The sequence below is a fragment of the Antechinus flavipes genome, chromosome 6 (genome assembly GCF_016432865.1).
Source record: "Antechinus flavipes isolate AdamAnt ecotype Samford, QLD, Australia chromosome 6, AdamAnt_v2, whole genome shotgun sequence".
NCBI classification, from domain to species: domain Eukaryota; kingdom Metazoa; phylum Chordata; class Mammalia; order Dasyuromorphia; family Dasyuridae; genus Antechinus; species Antechinus flavipes.
The window spans coordinates 181,248,036-181,265,017 of NC_067403.1; the positions used below are offsets into that span (position 1 = coordinate 181,248,036).

Below are 16,982 nucleotides of genomic sequence, written 5' to 3' on the forward strand. Positions count from 1 at the left end.
CCTAGCTGAGTGACCCTGGGCCAGTCACTTAGCCCCAATTGCCTTAGCCAAAAAAAAAAAAAAAGTAAATAGTCCATTGTGAAAGAAACATGATATTAAATGATTAAATGGCACTGGGACTGTTAATTACTGGCTTCCAGCCAATAGGGAGAACAGAGATTGTAGTGATTGAGTTCATGGTAATAGAGAAGAGACATTCAAAAACTTTCCAGTTATCCTGGAGCCCTGAGGGATGATGTGAAAAGCTTGCCCCTGAAAGAATGTGTCCAGAACATACTTGTGACACTATTTTTCTAGACTCTTGTGTTGGTATTTCAAAGTTCTTACATAGCTCTAGTCTTTTTATTTAAAATGTTTGAAAGTTCTCTAATCCACTAAAGATCCATTGCCCCAACTGGTGAGATTATGCTCTGTCTTATTCTTAATTATAAACTTTTATCTTTTGTTTTTTGGAATATCCCATACCAAGATTTTCTTCTTAAAGGAGTAGCTGTCAGGTCTTTTGTGATTCTGACTCTTGTTTTGTAGAACTCTTCCTTTCAGTCTTTTTTTCTTTAACTTAGAAGTCTTGTGTTTTAACTATGATATATTTGATAGTTTTAATTTCTTTAATGATATTATCACTAAATTCTATTTTTACTTTGTTCTCTGTTTCCAAAAAATTGGGATAATTTTCATTTATGATATTTTAAGCTTTTACTTTGAAGATATGGCAAGTGCAAAAGCATGTACCTTGCTTTCCATTATTTTAAAGATTCTCTCCCTAATGATCATCACTACAGTCTCTGGGAAGAGTACCTTCAGACTTAATAATTTCTATTTGGCTTGGTCTCACCAAGTTTAAGTCTAAATGAAATGCTGCAATTGGATGTGAGCTCATTTTTATTATTGCTATTCTGGTCTTTGAAGTTGCTGGGACATTGATCCTGGGCATTTGACAAAACCTGATATTTCCTGGCCTCCTAGACTTGTTAGACTGCTAGACATTCATATACCTGGACGAATGGCTCTCCAGACCTTTTGGAATTCATAAACTCAGAACCTCCAGGTTAATTTCCTTTACTTAAAAGAGAAGAACAAACAGAAATCAAGGATAGAGATTTATTTTCACAGAGCTAAATACCAACCTCAAGGTGTAAGGGGCCCAAGTATTATGCAGCATTGTTTCTCATAAGACAACTCATCAGCACAAACTCATCATGAGACATCAGTGGAAGAGAATGTCACAGTTTTCAAGTTTTTTTTTTTTTTTGTCATGTGGAATTTTTTTTAATTAAAGCTTTTTATTTTTCAAAACATATGCATGGACAATTCTTTAAGATTAGCCCTTGCAAAACCTTGTGTTCCAATTTTCCCTCTTTCCCCTTCATGCCCTCCTTTAATGGCAAGTAGTCCAATATGTGTTAAACATGGTAGAAATATATGTTAAATCCAATGTATGCATAGATATCTATACAATTATTGTATTGCACAGGAAAAATCAAATCAAACCAGTAAAAGGAGAAGGAAAAGAAAATGCAAGCAAGCAACAATGAAAAGAGTGAAAATGCTATGTTGTGAACCATATTCAGTTCCCACAGTCCTCTCTCTGGATGTAGATGGCTCTCTTTATCACCGAACAATTGGAACTGGTTTGAATCATCTCATTGTTGAAGCGAGCCACGTTCATCAGAATTAATACATCATGTAGTCTTGTTGCTGCGCATAATGATCTCTGGGTTCTGCTCATTTCACTTTGCATCAATTCATCTAAGTCTCTCCAGGCCTCTCTGAAATCATCCTGTTGGTCGTTTCTTACAGAACAATAATATTCCATAACATTCATATGCCATAATTTATTCAGCCATGCTCCAATTGATGGGCATCCACTTAGTTTTCAATTTCTTACCACTACAAAAAGGGCTGCCACAAACATTTTTGCACATGTGGGTCCCTTTCCCTCCTTTAAGATCTATTTAGGATATAAGCCCTGTAGAAACACTGCTGGGTCAAAGGGTATGTACAGTTTGATAACTTTTTGAGCATAGTTCCACATTGTTCTTCAGAAAGGTTGGATCTGTTCAAAGTTCCACCAACAATGTATCAGTGTCCCAGTTTTCCCATATCCTCTCCAACATTCATCATTATCTTTTCCTGTCATCTTAGCCAATCTGAGAGGAATGTAGTAGTATCTCAGAGTTGTCTTAATTTGCATTTCTGTAATCAATAGTCCTTTGGAGCACCTTTTCATATGACCAGAAAAAGTTTCAGTTTCTTCATTTGAAAATTGTGTGTTCATATCTTTTGACCATTTATCAATTGAGCCTGATGATTCTTAAATCGTCTTTCTGATGTATTTTCCAGGCCATTTGTTTTTAATGCTAGATACCTTATTATTGTTGTTGTCTTTTCATTTATCCTATTATTTCTCTTTTGTTTGTAAACTATTGTCATCGAGCTCTGGTCCATTCTTACTTTGAAAGATTCTATTAATTGGGTAATGTTTTCCACCTTTTCTTCTAAGCTATTTATTCTCCTTTGGATCATTGCCTCTATAACTTTTATCTTTCTCACAATCCCATTTTAAAAATACCTTGCTTCATTTCTTCCAGTGATATCTGAAATCCTTGTAGCCAAGCCATTGTTTATTTTTTTAATGAATAAATGAAAAAAAGTGCTTAATAGAATGTCCACCATGTGCTAAAATAATATTTTAATTTTATATTTTATTAATGATATTTTCAAAATTTAAATACATTTTTAATTTTAATAATTTAAGAAACAACACTAAGGGAAAGTGAAAATCAAGACCCATGGTGTTTAGGGTTCGGCAACAAAAATAGATGATAAAGTCTTTTCTTTAATGTCATTTTCCATTGATAAAATCATTTTATTTTCTGATATAGAACTTTTTCCCCCTTTTCTCTGAGGCTCTACTTGTAGTTGTCTCTCTTTTATCTCCTGGGCATCTTTGGATACAAAATGCCTTTTAAGAGTCTTTGGTATCTTTTTTCCATTTGCTCTTATCTCCAGCCTCATTACCTGATTTAGGACTTTGTGACAGCATCAGGATTCATACTCTCTCTCCCTCTAGAATGGCATACTTTGGTTCTGACCTCCATTTCCCTGTTTTCTTGAAGTTGTTTCCCCTTCCCTTTGTGTACCTGGGCCCAGAATACTGGAAACTTTCATGCCCTGACGTACAGGAATGGAGTTGGTTGTCTCTTGTCAAGGTGATACTATGGCATTCTGGCTTTCTAGGGCTTCTCTGGTCCAGGCACTGCCAAAGCTTCCCCATTTTGGTTGCTATCATGTACTTCCAGGCTGCTAACCTGTGCTAATGTTGGCTGCACTCACAGGACCTTTCTTTTAACATCAGATGCATTTGGATCCCTTTAAGTCCAATCCTGGGCTAGATCCAGGAGTTTCCTGATGATTTGTAGACTTTTAGGGTTGCTTTTAAGTCTTGGATCTTTTGGCATCTCTTGAAGGAAAAGTAGGACAGTCAGATGCTTTTTGGATCCCTTTAAGTCCAATCCTGGGATGGATCTAGGAGTTTCCTGATGATTTTTCAGGCTTTTTTGGTTGTTTTTAAGAATGGGATTTTTTGGCATCTCTTGGAGTAAAAGTGGGACAATCAGGTCTCCCTGATACTTTTCACACCACCGTCTTAATGAGAAGATCTAGGAGAAGATGTTATGAATAGTATTTTCTTGGGGATAGAAAAATGGCCACAGTCTGCTCAGGACAGAGAAAAGACTTGGTACTAGTAATGGCTCATTGAATCCCCCTAATAACCAAACAGTTGTTGTTTACCTAGGACACTGGGTGTAGAGTGGGAGGCTAGGAAGGAAGCAGCAAACTCAACAGCTGCTCCTTCTCCAGGGGTGCCCATCCCCCATGGCTAATTTGGGATTGCCTTCAACCTCCTCTAGCATGTGGGAACTTGGAGTCCTGGTTTGGAAGGGAGGATGTACTCACCTTTGGCTCCACTTCATCTGTAAATAGTGCAACAAGGAAAGAAACAAAAGAGAGCCATAATGAACCCTGTGTCAGTCCTGGGATTCAGGCAGGGAAGCCCAATTTTGGGGTCCGTGGTAAAGTGTCAAAATGATGGTGTGGTTGGGGATAGTGGAAGAGCTTGGTGGGGATGAAGGAAAACCATTTATAAGGGTTTACTATGTCCCAAACACTGCTGAATGCTAAGGGTTCAATAATAAAAGCAAGCTGTCTCTCCCTTAGAAGAGTTTACTTTCTAGTGGAGACATCTAGAGAAAGGAGTCTGTGGTTCCCGAAGGATGTTTCTGTCTGCATAGTCATAGTGATGGCCAGTGGAACAATATATGTGGCGGGCAGTGAGATTCTTGGACAAATTCTTTCCCCAGACAATAGTGCAATTGATTTAATTATTCAAATTTCAGAGTTCTTAGAGAAAGCCATAGAGTTTGCGGATGGTACGTTCGGAGGGAATTCCGAAGAAGAGAAGGAAATTTTACTGATAACCTTTACTATTTTTCATCAGAATCTGATCTGTGTACACACGCTTTAACAAAGAAAACCAGTTAAACAAAAAGAACTCATTCAGCTACCGCCTTCCGACTGTGTGTGAAGTTTTCCCTTTGTAGTTTCCACTCCCCTCCCCCCACACCCCTTACCTCATCACTACCCCGATCTCCCGCCTCATCTCTCTGAGAAGTGGAAAGAGATATATTTCATTTATCTGTTCCCCGGATCATTTTGGTTTTTCAGTTATTCAGAATCCAATTTCCTTTCAGGAATGATCATGGTTGTGACACAGCTCTCCTCCTGTTTTACGAAGAAGGAAACTGAGGCAATGAGAGATTAAAAGTAGTTTAAAATTTTTTTTTTTTAAGCAGAGCTTGACTAGACCCAGATGCTCTGCCTCCCCCGCTAGGGTTCTTAGCCTCTGCACCCTATTACCCTGTTGGCTCTAGGTGATTCCGGGTCGACAGCTACTCTTCCTATGGGTTCTGTCCCAGCTGAGCGGGACTGGACCCCAGCGCTTGGGTGCCCCGAGGGGCCCCGCGCCCAGTGATTGACGAGGGGGTTAAGAGGGGGTGAGGTCCTAGTTGTGCGGCGGCTCTTGCCCCGCCAGGTGGCAGCCCCTCCTAATACCTGGCCGTCCTGCCCCAAGCCCACCTCCCAGTTCTACGGCACCGCCCCCTCCTTGCCAGCTACCCGAAGTCTCCGCCCATATCTAGGGTCCTGCCGGGAGGGGGGAGAAGGCGGGGCATTCCCGGGATGGGGAGGCCCCGCCCCCTCCCCTCGTTTGGCCGGCCCGCCTCCCTCCCTCCGCATCTCAGTTTCTGAGCTGAGTAGAATGGCTCAGAGGTCGAAGCTGCTGCTGCGGCGGCGGTGGCGGGACCTGCGGGCACCATGAATGTCAGCACCTTCGTGGTAGTTCTGATGCTGGGGACGCTCCTCGGAGTGAGCGGCGTGGAAAGGAGCCCGAAGTCCCCCGGGCTGCGCCGGTCCCCGCTCCCTATTGCGCTCCCCCGGGCCTCTGGCTCCATATCGTTGGGGCTTGGAGCGGCTCGACGGCCGCCCAGTTTGCCCTTCCAACGCCGCCAATCCCCTGCCTCCGCGCCTCTGCAGCTGCTCTCCTCCCCAGTCCTCGGCCTAGGGCAACACCGCTTCTCCGGCAAAAGCCCGGACGTGGGTGCAGAAGACGGACAGTGTTGCTTCCCTGGAGACCCTCGAGGCCGATGCGACTGCAGACACGGTGAGTACACTCCGAATCCGAGTCTGGGATCAGGATGTGAGTGTGGACAGGTGAGCACGTGTGGGAGTGTGGACAGGTGAGCACGTGTGTGGATAAGGTAAATGTGGTGGGCTGGCGTAGTTGGGGATGGAGATAACTTCCTGGAGTCCTGGAAAGACCCAGACCTGGAGAAACATATAGTTATCCTCTCTTCCTCCCATCCCACTTCTATCCCTCCCTCTCAGTTTTTCAGCTAAGGAGACTAAGGCCCGATGAGGGAAAAGATTTATCCAAGCTACCACAGAATAGCCAAGTCAAGATTCAAACTTAGGTCCTGAGATTCCCTGCTTGCTACCTAGTGAATTTTCCACTGTGCCAAACTGTTTTACTTTGGGACTCAGTCAGTCACTTTCGAATCTTAATTTTCTCTTCCAAAACACACCTGATTCTTCCAGATAGGACTTTCAGTGATTTCCTGTGTGTATGTTGCAACTGCTCCACTGTCTGAATTGTCAGGTATATTGGTTGTGTAACTGAGCAAGAGAGATGTGGATTGTGAGATTGCTTAGAGTATCAGAACTGGCTGAAAAGGTGGGAGGGCTCTGTGCTTGGCGCTGTCTGTGGCAACGCTGGGATGCTCTGTTGGCTGAGAGTTGATGTTTAATGGGAGAGTTTTTCCAAAGACTTTATTCAGCAGTGGCATTTTATGTTTTTTTCATAACTCAAATCCCTTCTTCCATCTGACCTTCTTGTTCATTGCTTTTAGGAAGAATAACATTCTTTATCCTGGTGAGATTTCTTGCCCAGAATCCCAGTAGTTGGTCCTAGTTCAGTTCAAGAATGAGACAGAGGCATTTCCTCCTTGCTTAGGATCCTAGAAAGCCCCTTAGCTGAGCCAACATCTTATTCCAGCCAAAGTACTGGAGGCAATCGATCTGTTTCTTCACTAGAGTAAGAACAAAGGAAGCCCAAAGAAAATCCTTTGTGAACAAACTATAAGTCCTTGTAGGTATGGGAGAATCTAGTTGTATTAGATACCTACCTATTTACTTTCATTTTAATCTACCATTGGGCAACATTGATGGGAAAGATCAGCTTAGCACTCAGTAAAGACTAGTTTCCAGTTACTTTTCATGTTAAACAAGTACAGCAACAAAACAAAACCAAAAACATGATACCCCCAGCCCCACCTTGAACTCCACCTCTTAGATGTGGGATTTTATGGCAATTTTTTTTTCACACCAGGGTTCTCTCAATGATTTTAATTTTTTTTAGAATATCGTGTAACTTTGAAACTAACTGTATGACTTTGCCCAAGTAATTTCATCTCTTTCTCCCCACGGATTTACTCCTTTAAAATGTGAGGGTTGGGCCTTATGGTCTCTCACTTCCTTTTAAATATTAGAATGTCTGCACAGGCATGTCTAGTGGATTACAGGATCAAACCTGAAATGAGGAATAATCAGAAATTCTGCCTCAGATACTTGACAGCTGTGTGTCCCTGGGCTATTCACTTGACTTAGAATACTGAACTTAGAATTTGGAAGACTTTGAGCTCAAAACTGGCCTCTGATACTAGCTGTGTGTTCCAGGACCAATCACTTAATTACTCTTATTATAAATTGGGAAGCTCAATTTCTTTATTTCCCTTTGAATGTCAGTACAGTTACCATGTCTATGATGTCAGCCAGAAGGCAGACCCTGAACAAAGAAGCTTGAAGAACCATTACCCTGTTAATTGTGAGATATCTGTAGTGAAGCCAAAATAACATATATATATATATATATATATATATATATATATATATATTCCTTCCAAATGTTTAAGAGCTATGTAAATGTTACTTATCTCAGTATTATTATACAATTACTGAAAGAAAGGCCCCATTTTCTTTTTTGGGCGCTTAACTTTCTCTTTTACATTTGATTGCCTTTCTTGCCCACTGATAGGAAGAAGGAATAGGATGGTAATCCATTTTCTTTTATTTGGCACCTGAGGTATACCTCTTTTTGTCCCCCTTTAAGGCTAGCTCAGTTTGTCAGGTGTTCTGCCCAAGTGCCTTTTATCTCTGCTTTTGGTCGATGGAGTCTTTTGGACTATAGGGAAGTGGTAGCAGGGTTAAGACCAAAGATTTCTTCTTCCTGGGAATGAAGTCATCTCTATACTTTTGTATTCCATGGCAAGAATGTTGATGGGCTTGTAGTGGCCTGGAGCTGGCCCCAGCTGGGAGCTCTAGAATTTCCTTGCTATTTACTATAAGGCATATCTATGACTTCAGTATTAAAATTCTCACATAGAGTAACACCAGTAACAACAGCTGAATACCACCACCACCACCACTATTATTAAGACCCCTTCAAAATCCAATCCATTCTCTATGCCATAATGAAGGTGAGAAGGCAAAGTCAAAAGAAAGAGATGACATTTGGAGGGATAAAAATTAGGGAAAGGAATATATATATATTGGGGATTCTCTGTCCTAAAACTGACGTGAAACCCATGAAAGGAGCCTGAACCTTGATCCCAATCAAGTTCTAGCAATATCATTGATTGACAGAATACCCCAACCTTGTTAACTTTGACCAAGCTGGGTCCTGCCAAGCTTTTAAATATCTGCTTCTAACCTCAACCTCTATTGCTTCTCTCTGTTCTGATATTTGTCCTGATCATCCATTTTCCAGGATAAAATTTTACAAATGAGCTTATATACGTAATTAGAATTGCTTTCATCATCCTTCCTAAGCTTTTTAAAAATGGATTAAGTCCTAAATAGGTATTTTCTTTGAACACCATTTCTCTCTCTCTCTCTTATTCTCTCTCTATTTAGTGACTGTTTCTTTTAATTGGAGAGTAATTCAAGTATGTGCTGGCTAAGGCATATTTTAGGATCTTTTTGGCCTCTATTATGGCAATTGATGTATATTAGTTAAATTTCTCTATAATTGGTATTATGTAATTTTTACTTTTTGTCCCCCTTTACTATGTTTTGTTATTAATAACTTGTTTAAATACATCAGGAATGAGTATTATTTCATTGTAATCCTTTTTCTGAATCATTATTTCCTCATGTTTTGTATTAAATTTGACCTTTGCTTTAAAAGTAAATGGTCTAAGATAAGATCAAAATGGGTCCATGACCTAGGCATAAAAAACGAGATTATAAATAAATTAGAGGAACATAGAATAGTTTATCTCTCAGACTTGTGGAGGAGAAAGAAATCTGTGACCAAAGATGAACTAGAGACCATTACTGATCACAAAATAGAAAATTTTGATTACATCAAATTAAAAAGCCTTTGTACAAACAAAACTAATGCAAACAAGATTAGAAGGGAGGCAACAAACTGGGAAAACATCTTCAGAGTTAAAGGTTCTGATAAAGGCCTCATTTCTAAAATATATAGAGAACTGACTCAAATTTATAAGAAATCAAGCCATTCTCCAATTGATAAATGGTCAAAGGATATGAACAGACAATTTTCAGAGGATGAAATTGAAACTATTACCACTCATATGAAAGAGTGTTCCAAATCATTATTGATCAGAGAAATGCAAATTAAGACAACTCTGAGATACCACTACACACCTGTCAGATTGGCTAAGATGACAGGAAAAAATAATGATGAATGTTGGAGGGGATGCGGGAAAACTGGGACACTAATGCATTGTTGGTGGAGTTGTGAACGAATCCAACCATTCTGGAGAGCAATCTGGAATTATGCCCAAAAAAATATCAAATTGTGCATACCCTTTGATCCAGCAGTGTTTCTATTGGGCTTATATCCCAAAGAAATACTAAAGAAGGGAAAGGGACCTGTATGTGCCAAAATGTTTGTAGCAGCCCTGTTTGTAGTGGCTAGAAACTGGAAAATGAATGGATGCCCATCAATTGGAGAATGACTGGGTAAATTGTGGTATATGAATGTTATGGAATATTATTGTTCTGTAAGAAATGACCAGCAGGATGAATACAGAGAGGACTGGCGAGACTTACATGAACTGATGCTAAGTGAAATGAGCAGAACCAGGAGATCATTATACACTTCGACAACGATATTGTATGAGGACATATTTTGATGGAAGTGGATTTCTTTGACAAATAGACCTGAGTTTCAATTGATAAATGACGGACAAAAGCAGCTACACCCAAAGAAAGAACACTGGGAAACGAATGTGAACTATCTGCATTTTTGTTTTTCTTCCCGGATTATTTATACCTTCTGAATCCAATTCTCCCTACGCAACAAGAGAACTGTTCGGTTCTGCAAACATATATTGTATCTAGGATATACTGCAACATATCCAACATATAAAGGACTGCTTGCCATCTAGGGGAGGGGGTGGAGGGAGGGAGGGGAAAAAAAAATCGGAACAGAAATGAGTGTCAATATAATGTAATTATTAAATAAAAAATTAAAAAAAAAAAAAAAAAAAGAAATGACCAGCAGGATGAATACAGAGAGGACTGGCGAGACTTACATGAACTGATGCTAAGTGAAATGAGCAGAACCAGGAGATCATTATACACTTTGACAACGATATTGTATGAGGACATATTTTGATGGAAGTGGATTTCTTTGACAAATAGACCTAATTGAGTTTCAATTGATAAATGACGGACAAAAGCAGCTACACCCAAAGAAAGAACACTGGGAAACAAATGTGAACTATCTGCATTTTTGTTTTTCTTCCCGGGTTATTTATACCTTCTGAATCCAATTCTCCCTATGCAACAAGAGAACTGTTCGGTTCTGCAAACATATATTGTATCTAGGATATACTGCAACATATCCAACATATAAAGGACTGCTTGCCATCTAGGGGAGGGGGTGGAGGGAGGGAGGGAGAAAAAATCGGAAAAGAAACGAGTGCAAGGGATAATGTTGTCAATATAAAGTAATCATTAAATAAAAATAAAAAAAAGAAAAATCTTTCAAATTTGAGAAAGTCATGTAAAAAAAAAAGAAGTAAATATAGTAGAAGAAATCAGAAAAAAAAAGTAAATGGTCTGAATACACATAAATAGCTGATTTAAGGAATTGTTATGCCCTGAATAAAATTATTATGGCCATCCCCCTTCCTTGCTATTAGGACTGGGAAAATTGAGTCAGGAAAAATCTTGAAGCTCTAGCCACTTTATATTTCATTGTATCATTTAAAATCTAGGTGCATTATCTTATATTGACTCTTATCCTGGCAGGATTAAATTATGGTCCTCTTCTGGAATTATGGCCTGCACGTCCTTTCAGTGTCTTCACCCACACTTATCTGCCATTGTTTCCCCTATAAGATTGTATACTCAGGTTATTCTGTTTGCAAACCCTACTTAGCTATTAAAATTCCCTGCTTCTGTTCCTCAGTGCCAAATGACTTTTGAACATGAGTTCCATTCAGTCAGCTAGCTTAAAAAAACTTTCCACATTAAAAAAAGATTAAAAACCAATCTCTATCTTGCCTTAGTTTCTCTGGCATTACAGAGTCCTTGCCCTCAAGAAGCTTGCATTCTATGAATATGATGGAATATAATTATGCTGTAAGAAGCCTGGGAACAGTAAGAAGTGATGTACAGTGAAATAAGCAGAACCAGAAGAACAATTTGTACAATAACAACAATACTGGAAAGATAAGCAAGTTTCAAAGACTTAGGAACTCTAAACAACTCAATGACCAATCATGTTCCCAGAAGCTTGTGATGAAACAAACTACTCACCTTGCAATTAGACTCAGAGTGCTGATTAAGATGTAGTTTTTAAGAAAGGCCACTATGGGAATTTGTTTTATTTGGTTATATGTGTTTCCATAACAGGGGATTATGTTTTTTTTCTCCTCTCTCAGTTTGTTGGGGATGGGAAAGAATTGAAAGGGAAAGAAAAATCTTTGTTTGAAAAAAATAATTTAATAAAAGGAAACATGATTACATTCTACTGGTGGTGAGGAAGACTATAACACATACAAAGATAAGGATATATAAAGTAATTTGAGGATGGAGAGAGCACTATAACAAAGAAGAGGATCATGAAAGATCTTAGGTAAAGTTGATATCTGAACTGAGAACTTCCTTCTAGAAGGAAGCCAGGGATGGATTCTAAGAAGTAAAGGTGGAAAAAGAGTGTATTCCAGGCATAGAGAACAACTTTTGCAAAAACTTAAATGTGGTAAACTGCGATGCCAAAGTCATATAATTTCACTGGAATGTAGAGACTTTGAAGGAGATTAAATGTTAAGTCAGAAAAAGTAGGTCAGAGCTCAAGTGTGGAGGGCTTTAAATGCCAGGCTGAGAAGTTTGATTTTTATCCTAGAGGCAACAGTAAGTCCTTGAAGATCTGGGGGCTAGGGATTAACATGAGCCTTTAGGGGAGTTATTTGGGCAGCTTTGTGGAGAATGGAATATAAAGGGAAGAAGCTAGAGGCAGAGAAGCCAGAGAGGAATATACTGTGAAAGGATACATATTAGGTGATGGAGATCCTGACCAAAAGTATTAGCTTTCTAAGCAAAGAGAAAGAAATGGAGGACAAATGGACAAATAAGACAAAATTTGCGAGCTGAAAAGATATGGAGGGTGAGAGAACATAAAGATTCAAGGATGGTGCTAAGGTTTTGAATTTGGGGGACTGTTAGAATAGTGACACTCTTAACAGAAAAAGATTCATTTAGATGAACAATGAATTTTGTAGAAATTGGTGAATTCTTTCTTGAATGTACTGAGTTTGAATTTAAGATGGAGCTATCCACAGCTACACCCAGAGAAGGAATACTGGGAAATGAGTGTGAACTGTTTGCATTTTTGTTTTTCTTCCCAGGTTATTTTTACCTTCTGAATCTAATTCTTCCTGTGAAACAAGATAACTGTTGAGTTCTGCACACGTATATTGTATCTAGGATATACTATAACATATTTAACATGTAAAGGACTGCTTGCCATCTGGGGGAGGGGGTGGAGGGAGAAAAGGGAAAAGTCGGAACAGAAGTGAGTGCAAGGGATAACGTTGTAAAAAATTGCCCAGGCATATGTTCTGGCAATAAAAAGTTATGATTTAAAAAAAAAAAGTTTCCTCTCTAAAAAAAAAAAATGGAGCTATCTAGGAGGCTGCTAGTAATGATATATATTTTGAAGCTAAGGAGGAGGAGTGGGGGAGAGAGAGAGAGAGAGGGAAGGAAGGAAGAAAGGAGAGACATAGAGACAGAGACAGAGAGTCTGAGAGACAGAGAGAGATACTCACAGAAAGATAGAGATAGAGGGAGAGACACACAAAGAAAGAAATGTTGGAGTCAGAAGATCATAGATATAGTGCTGGAAGGGACTTCAGGTGCCATCAAGTCCAGTTCCCTAATTTTATAGAGGAAGGAACTGAAGTCCAAAATTCCCCAAGATCGCCCAGCTAGTGTCAGAGACAGAATTTGAATACAAGTTTTACTTGTTCCAAATTCACCACTCTTTCCATCACACTAGAGAGAGAAACAATGAAAGAAAACTCCACTATGTACATAGCTGTGACAGAATAAATGTTATTGCTCTGTAATATTTAAGATTTTTCCCCAAAAGAATCATTCATATTTTTGACTTAGTGTGCTAATCCATGCTGAGTATATTGAATGGACGATTTTTGAGCACATTGGGCTTGGAGTTTGGAGACCCAGCTTTGAATTATAATATGGTATTTATTTATCTTTTTGAGCTTCAGTTTTACTCATCTGTAGATTGGAATAATGATACTGGGACTGCCAGTTGGGCTGTTGTGGAGACGGTGCTTTGTGAGCCATATGGTACTGCTAAAAAAGAAGCTTAATACTGAAGTAAACAGCAGTTTCAGGAACTGTAAACATTTGCATTTTGATATAAAAAGAAGACATCTGGAACAGGCCTACCATTGACAAGCTGTGCTTTTGGAAGTCCATCTCTTGTCTGAAATGGTTTTTAATGACCCAGTTGACCCAGAGGTTTGGCCTGACCTCTGCTTCCCCCACTTCCTTCCTGTTCCATCTTGTCTCTATGTTGTAGGTGTTCATGAGATCACACAGATTTACAGGTTATGAATTCAAACATCTCATTTTAAATATGATAAAACTGAGATCCAAAGTGGTTAAATGACATAATACATCACAATGGAATTTGAACTGAGGTTCCCTGCTTCTCAAAACAGGTACTGAACTTTCTGTTCTCTCTACAGATTTTACAAAATTCTTAATTCTTGCCTATTGCTAAGGCCATTGGCATATAAAAAACACTTTGGATTCTGGGCATTGACCAGCTTGAAGCGAAGGAAGAATCAATCAGGAATTGTTGACTAGAAAGAAACAAAGATTGTTTAGTTACCTAGGCTTATATAAATCAGAGCCTATCTAATTATTGATTCATAACACTAGGACAGCTTCAACTGTACTGATCCACCTTATGTTTCTGGTACTAGGTTCTGTCTTCCAGGTGATTTCACATTTCATAGGTCCCTAGGATGGTGCATGTTGGTCTTATGACATGACCAGCATATTTCCTCTTTCTAATTAAACTCTATTCTTGTCAGTTTTATTTCTTTTAAAATGTTTTTAATTATGAATTTTAGATATCATTAACCAATATGAACAGTATACAAAAAGCAAAAAAAGGTATTTGTATATGAAACTGCAAAGTTGTTATATACTTTTTTTTTAATATACATCAAATTAATGCAGGAGTAATCATTTGGGATTTTCTTGGCAAAGATATTGGAGTGTTTTGTCATTTTCTTCTGCAGCTAATTTGACAGGTGAGCAAACTGAGGCAAACTTGGTTAATTGGCCAAGATCACACAGGTAGGAAGTGTCTAAGGCTACGTTTGAACTCATGAAGATGCCTTTTTAACTTCAGGCCTGCTACTCTATCCACTATGTCACCTAGCTGCTCTTTTATAAGTGTTATTGATGCTTATTTTTTGTTGTTGTTGAATCTATTTCTATCTAGTTAGGGATAGTAGAGATACAACCTTGGGAAATATGCTACATCTTCCTTACCTTTACAGGCAGGCAGGCAGGCAGGCACTCAACAAGAATTTGTTAAACACCTACCATATGTCATGAATTTAGTTGCTCAGTTTTGTTTTGTTTTTTTGAGATCCCAGTATCAAAACTTGTGTCTCTGCTACAAGGAGGGAGGTCCAGTGGAAAGGAAAGAGTCCTGGATTTGAAGTCAAAATATCTCAGTGAGCCAGACTCTCAGTGGTACATGCTTGTAATTCCAGTTACTGAGGAGGCTGAGATTGGTATATTTTTTGAGTTCAGGCGTTCTGAGCCAGCCCTCTTTGTAATGGCCAGAAACTGGAAACTGAATGGATGCCCATTGATTGGAGAATAGCTGAATAAATTGAATAAATTGTGATATATGAAGAGTTCTGAGTTTCAGTGGCCCAAGCCAATTTCTGTCCATACTAAGTCTGGCACCAGTATGGTGGGGATAAAAGGAAGGGGCACCAGTTTATGATCAAGAAGGGGAAAATTAGCCTAGGATGGAAACAGAGTATGTCATAGCTTCTATGGCCTTGAACTCCCATAGCTATGAACATTGACGGGTTTTGATCCTCTGTCACAGAATTTTCATTCTGAAATGGACAACTAAGCCATGAACTCTATTCTTATCTTGTCCCTTTTGATAGGGGTGGGAGGGTGGGGGGTGGTGAGTAGTTTATTTTAAGCGACATATAAATGAATGGAAAACATTGGGACTACACAGGGTGTCATTTGGGATCTCTTGCCTGATATATGCTGTCTCTTGATGAGTCATGGCCATTCAGCAAATGGTCTTGGGAATCTGAAAATACCTAATAAACTGTACCAGCCCAACTCATTCTTAATGCATCTGAAATCCTTCTGCCTTTTGGGTTTCCCTCCCCATTTTACTGGATGCTTCTTACAACAGGGAATAAGAAATCAGAATGAATTTAAGAATTGCTCCTGTTAGAGCAAGACAGCTTCTGAGTGGGTGTTTCCATCTGCTCTGTGAGTACAGCATTGCCAGTCAGGGAGATAAGCAATGCTGATCTCATCCTTGGCAATTCAATTAGCTTTGCCACTATCTCCCCAACCCCCCCCCCCCCAATCATGAACTTGACAAATATCAACAGATATGACCTTTTCCATATACAAAGAAGACCAGAAAAAAAAGTGATTGCAACTGAAACTGTGACTCTCAATTACATAGATCTTATTTTTTGAGATATATATTAAATTGACTATTACTGTCAATTTGTCTATATTCCTTCTTACTTCTGTTGTCTTGTGTATTTTAAAAATGTTTTATTAATGTTTCTTTATTTTTTCCCTTTTTTGCATTACTATTACAAACCCTCAACTCTACCCCATAATTCTTCTCCTAAACCCCCCTCTCCAAGCCCTCTTTTGAAATGCTTAAGTATAGTCAAACAAAACAAATTCATACATTGGTCATGGCTCCTCCAAATATGTCCTGTATTATACCTCTAGCCTATTACCTCTCTGCTGTGATATCTGGGATTATGCTTTCTTCTCAATCTTTTGGAGTAATTTTCAGTTACTGTATTCATCAGAACTTTTAAGTCTTTTAAAATTATTTTTTCTTTGTAGTCGATATCTTTGTATAATGATTCTCCTGGTTTTGCTTACTTTCCTTGGAATCAGTACATAGAAGTTTTCCCAAGTTTCTCTGAATCTATCCCTTATATAATTTCTTATGGAGCGACAGTATTCCATTACATTTATGTATCATAATTTGTTCTGCCATTTGACAGTCGATGGGCATATACTGTGTTTGCACTTCTTGGTTACAACAAAAACCTGTTATAAATATGTTTTACATAAGAGTCATTTCCCTCTTTGATCTCTTTGGAGTATAAATCTAGCAGTGGTTTCAGTGGGTCACCAGATATTCACAGTTTCAGTGACATTTAAGAATGGGAAACCACTTCACAACTCCACCAATAAACAGTAGGCCAATTCTGCTCTAACATAGGTTATGAAAATGAGATTATTTCAATGTGATTAAGAAACAATTTGAGCATAATGGGAATTTCAACTTTGTTTCTATGCAATTTTTTCCTGAAAAATATCAGGACTTAAAAAATTAAAAAGAAGAAAAGAAGAAATAATTTTTTAAAAAAGAAAAGAAAAACATTAGGACTGCAAAAACTGCACTATTAACAATCACTGCAAGCTGTAACCTTTATATATTCTAGGTACAGATCATTAGGAGAAAGATATGCTTTTAAGTCCTAATTCCCTACTTTACTGTATTGTTATTGTTGAGAATATTATGCTACAATTCCTTGCTAATTCTA

General features: G+C 38.7%; 1 protein-coding gene across 1 annotated transcript in view; it reads left to right on the forward strand.

The window, feature by feature from the left end:
• The first annotated feature begins 5,300 nt into the window (after positions 1-5,300).
• The window catches only part of PRSS12 (serine protease 12), a 96,910-nt gene continuing 85,228 nt past the window's right edge, over positions 5,301-16,982 (forward strand). The window contains exon 1 of the mRNA XM_051966403.1: positions 5,301-5,722. Within this exon, the coding sequence (XP_051822363.1) occupies positions 5,377-5,722 (346 nt within the window). The 5' untranslated portion in view covers positions 5,301-5,376. The remainder of the gene's footprint in view (positions 5,723-16,982) is intronic.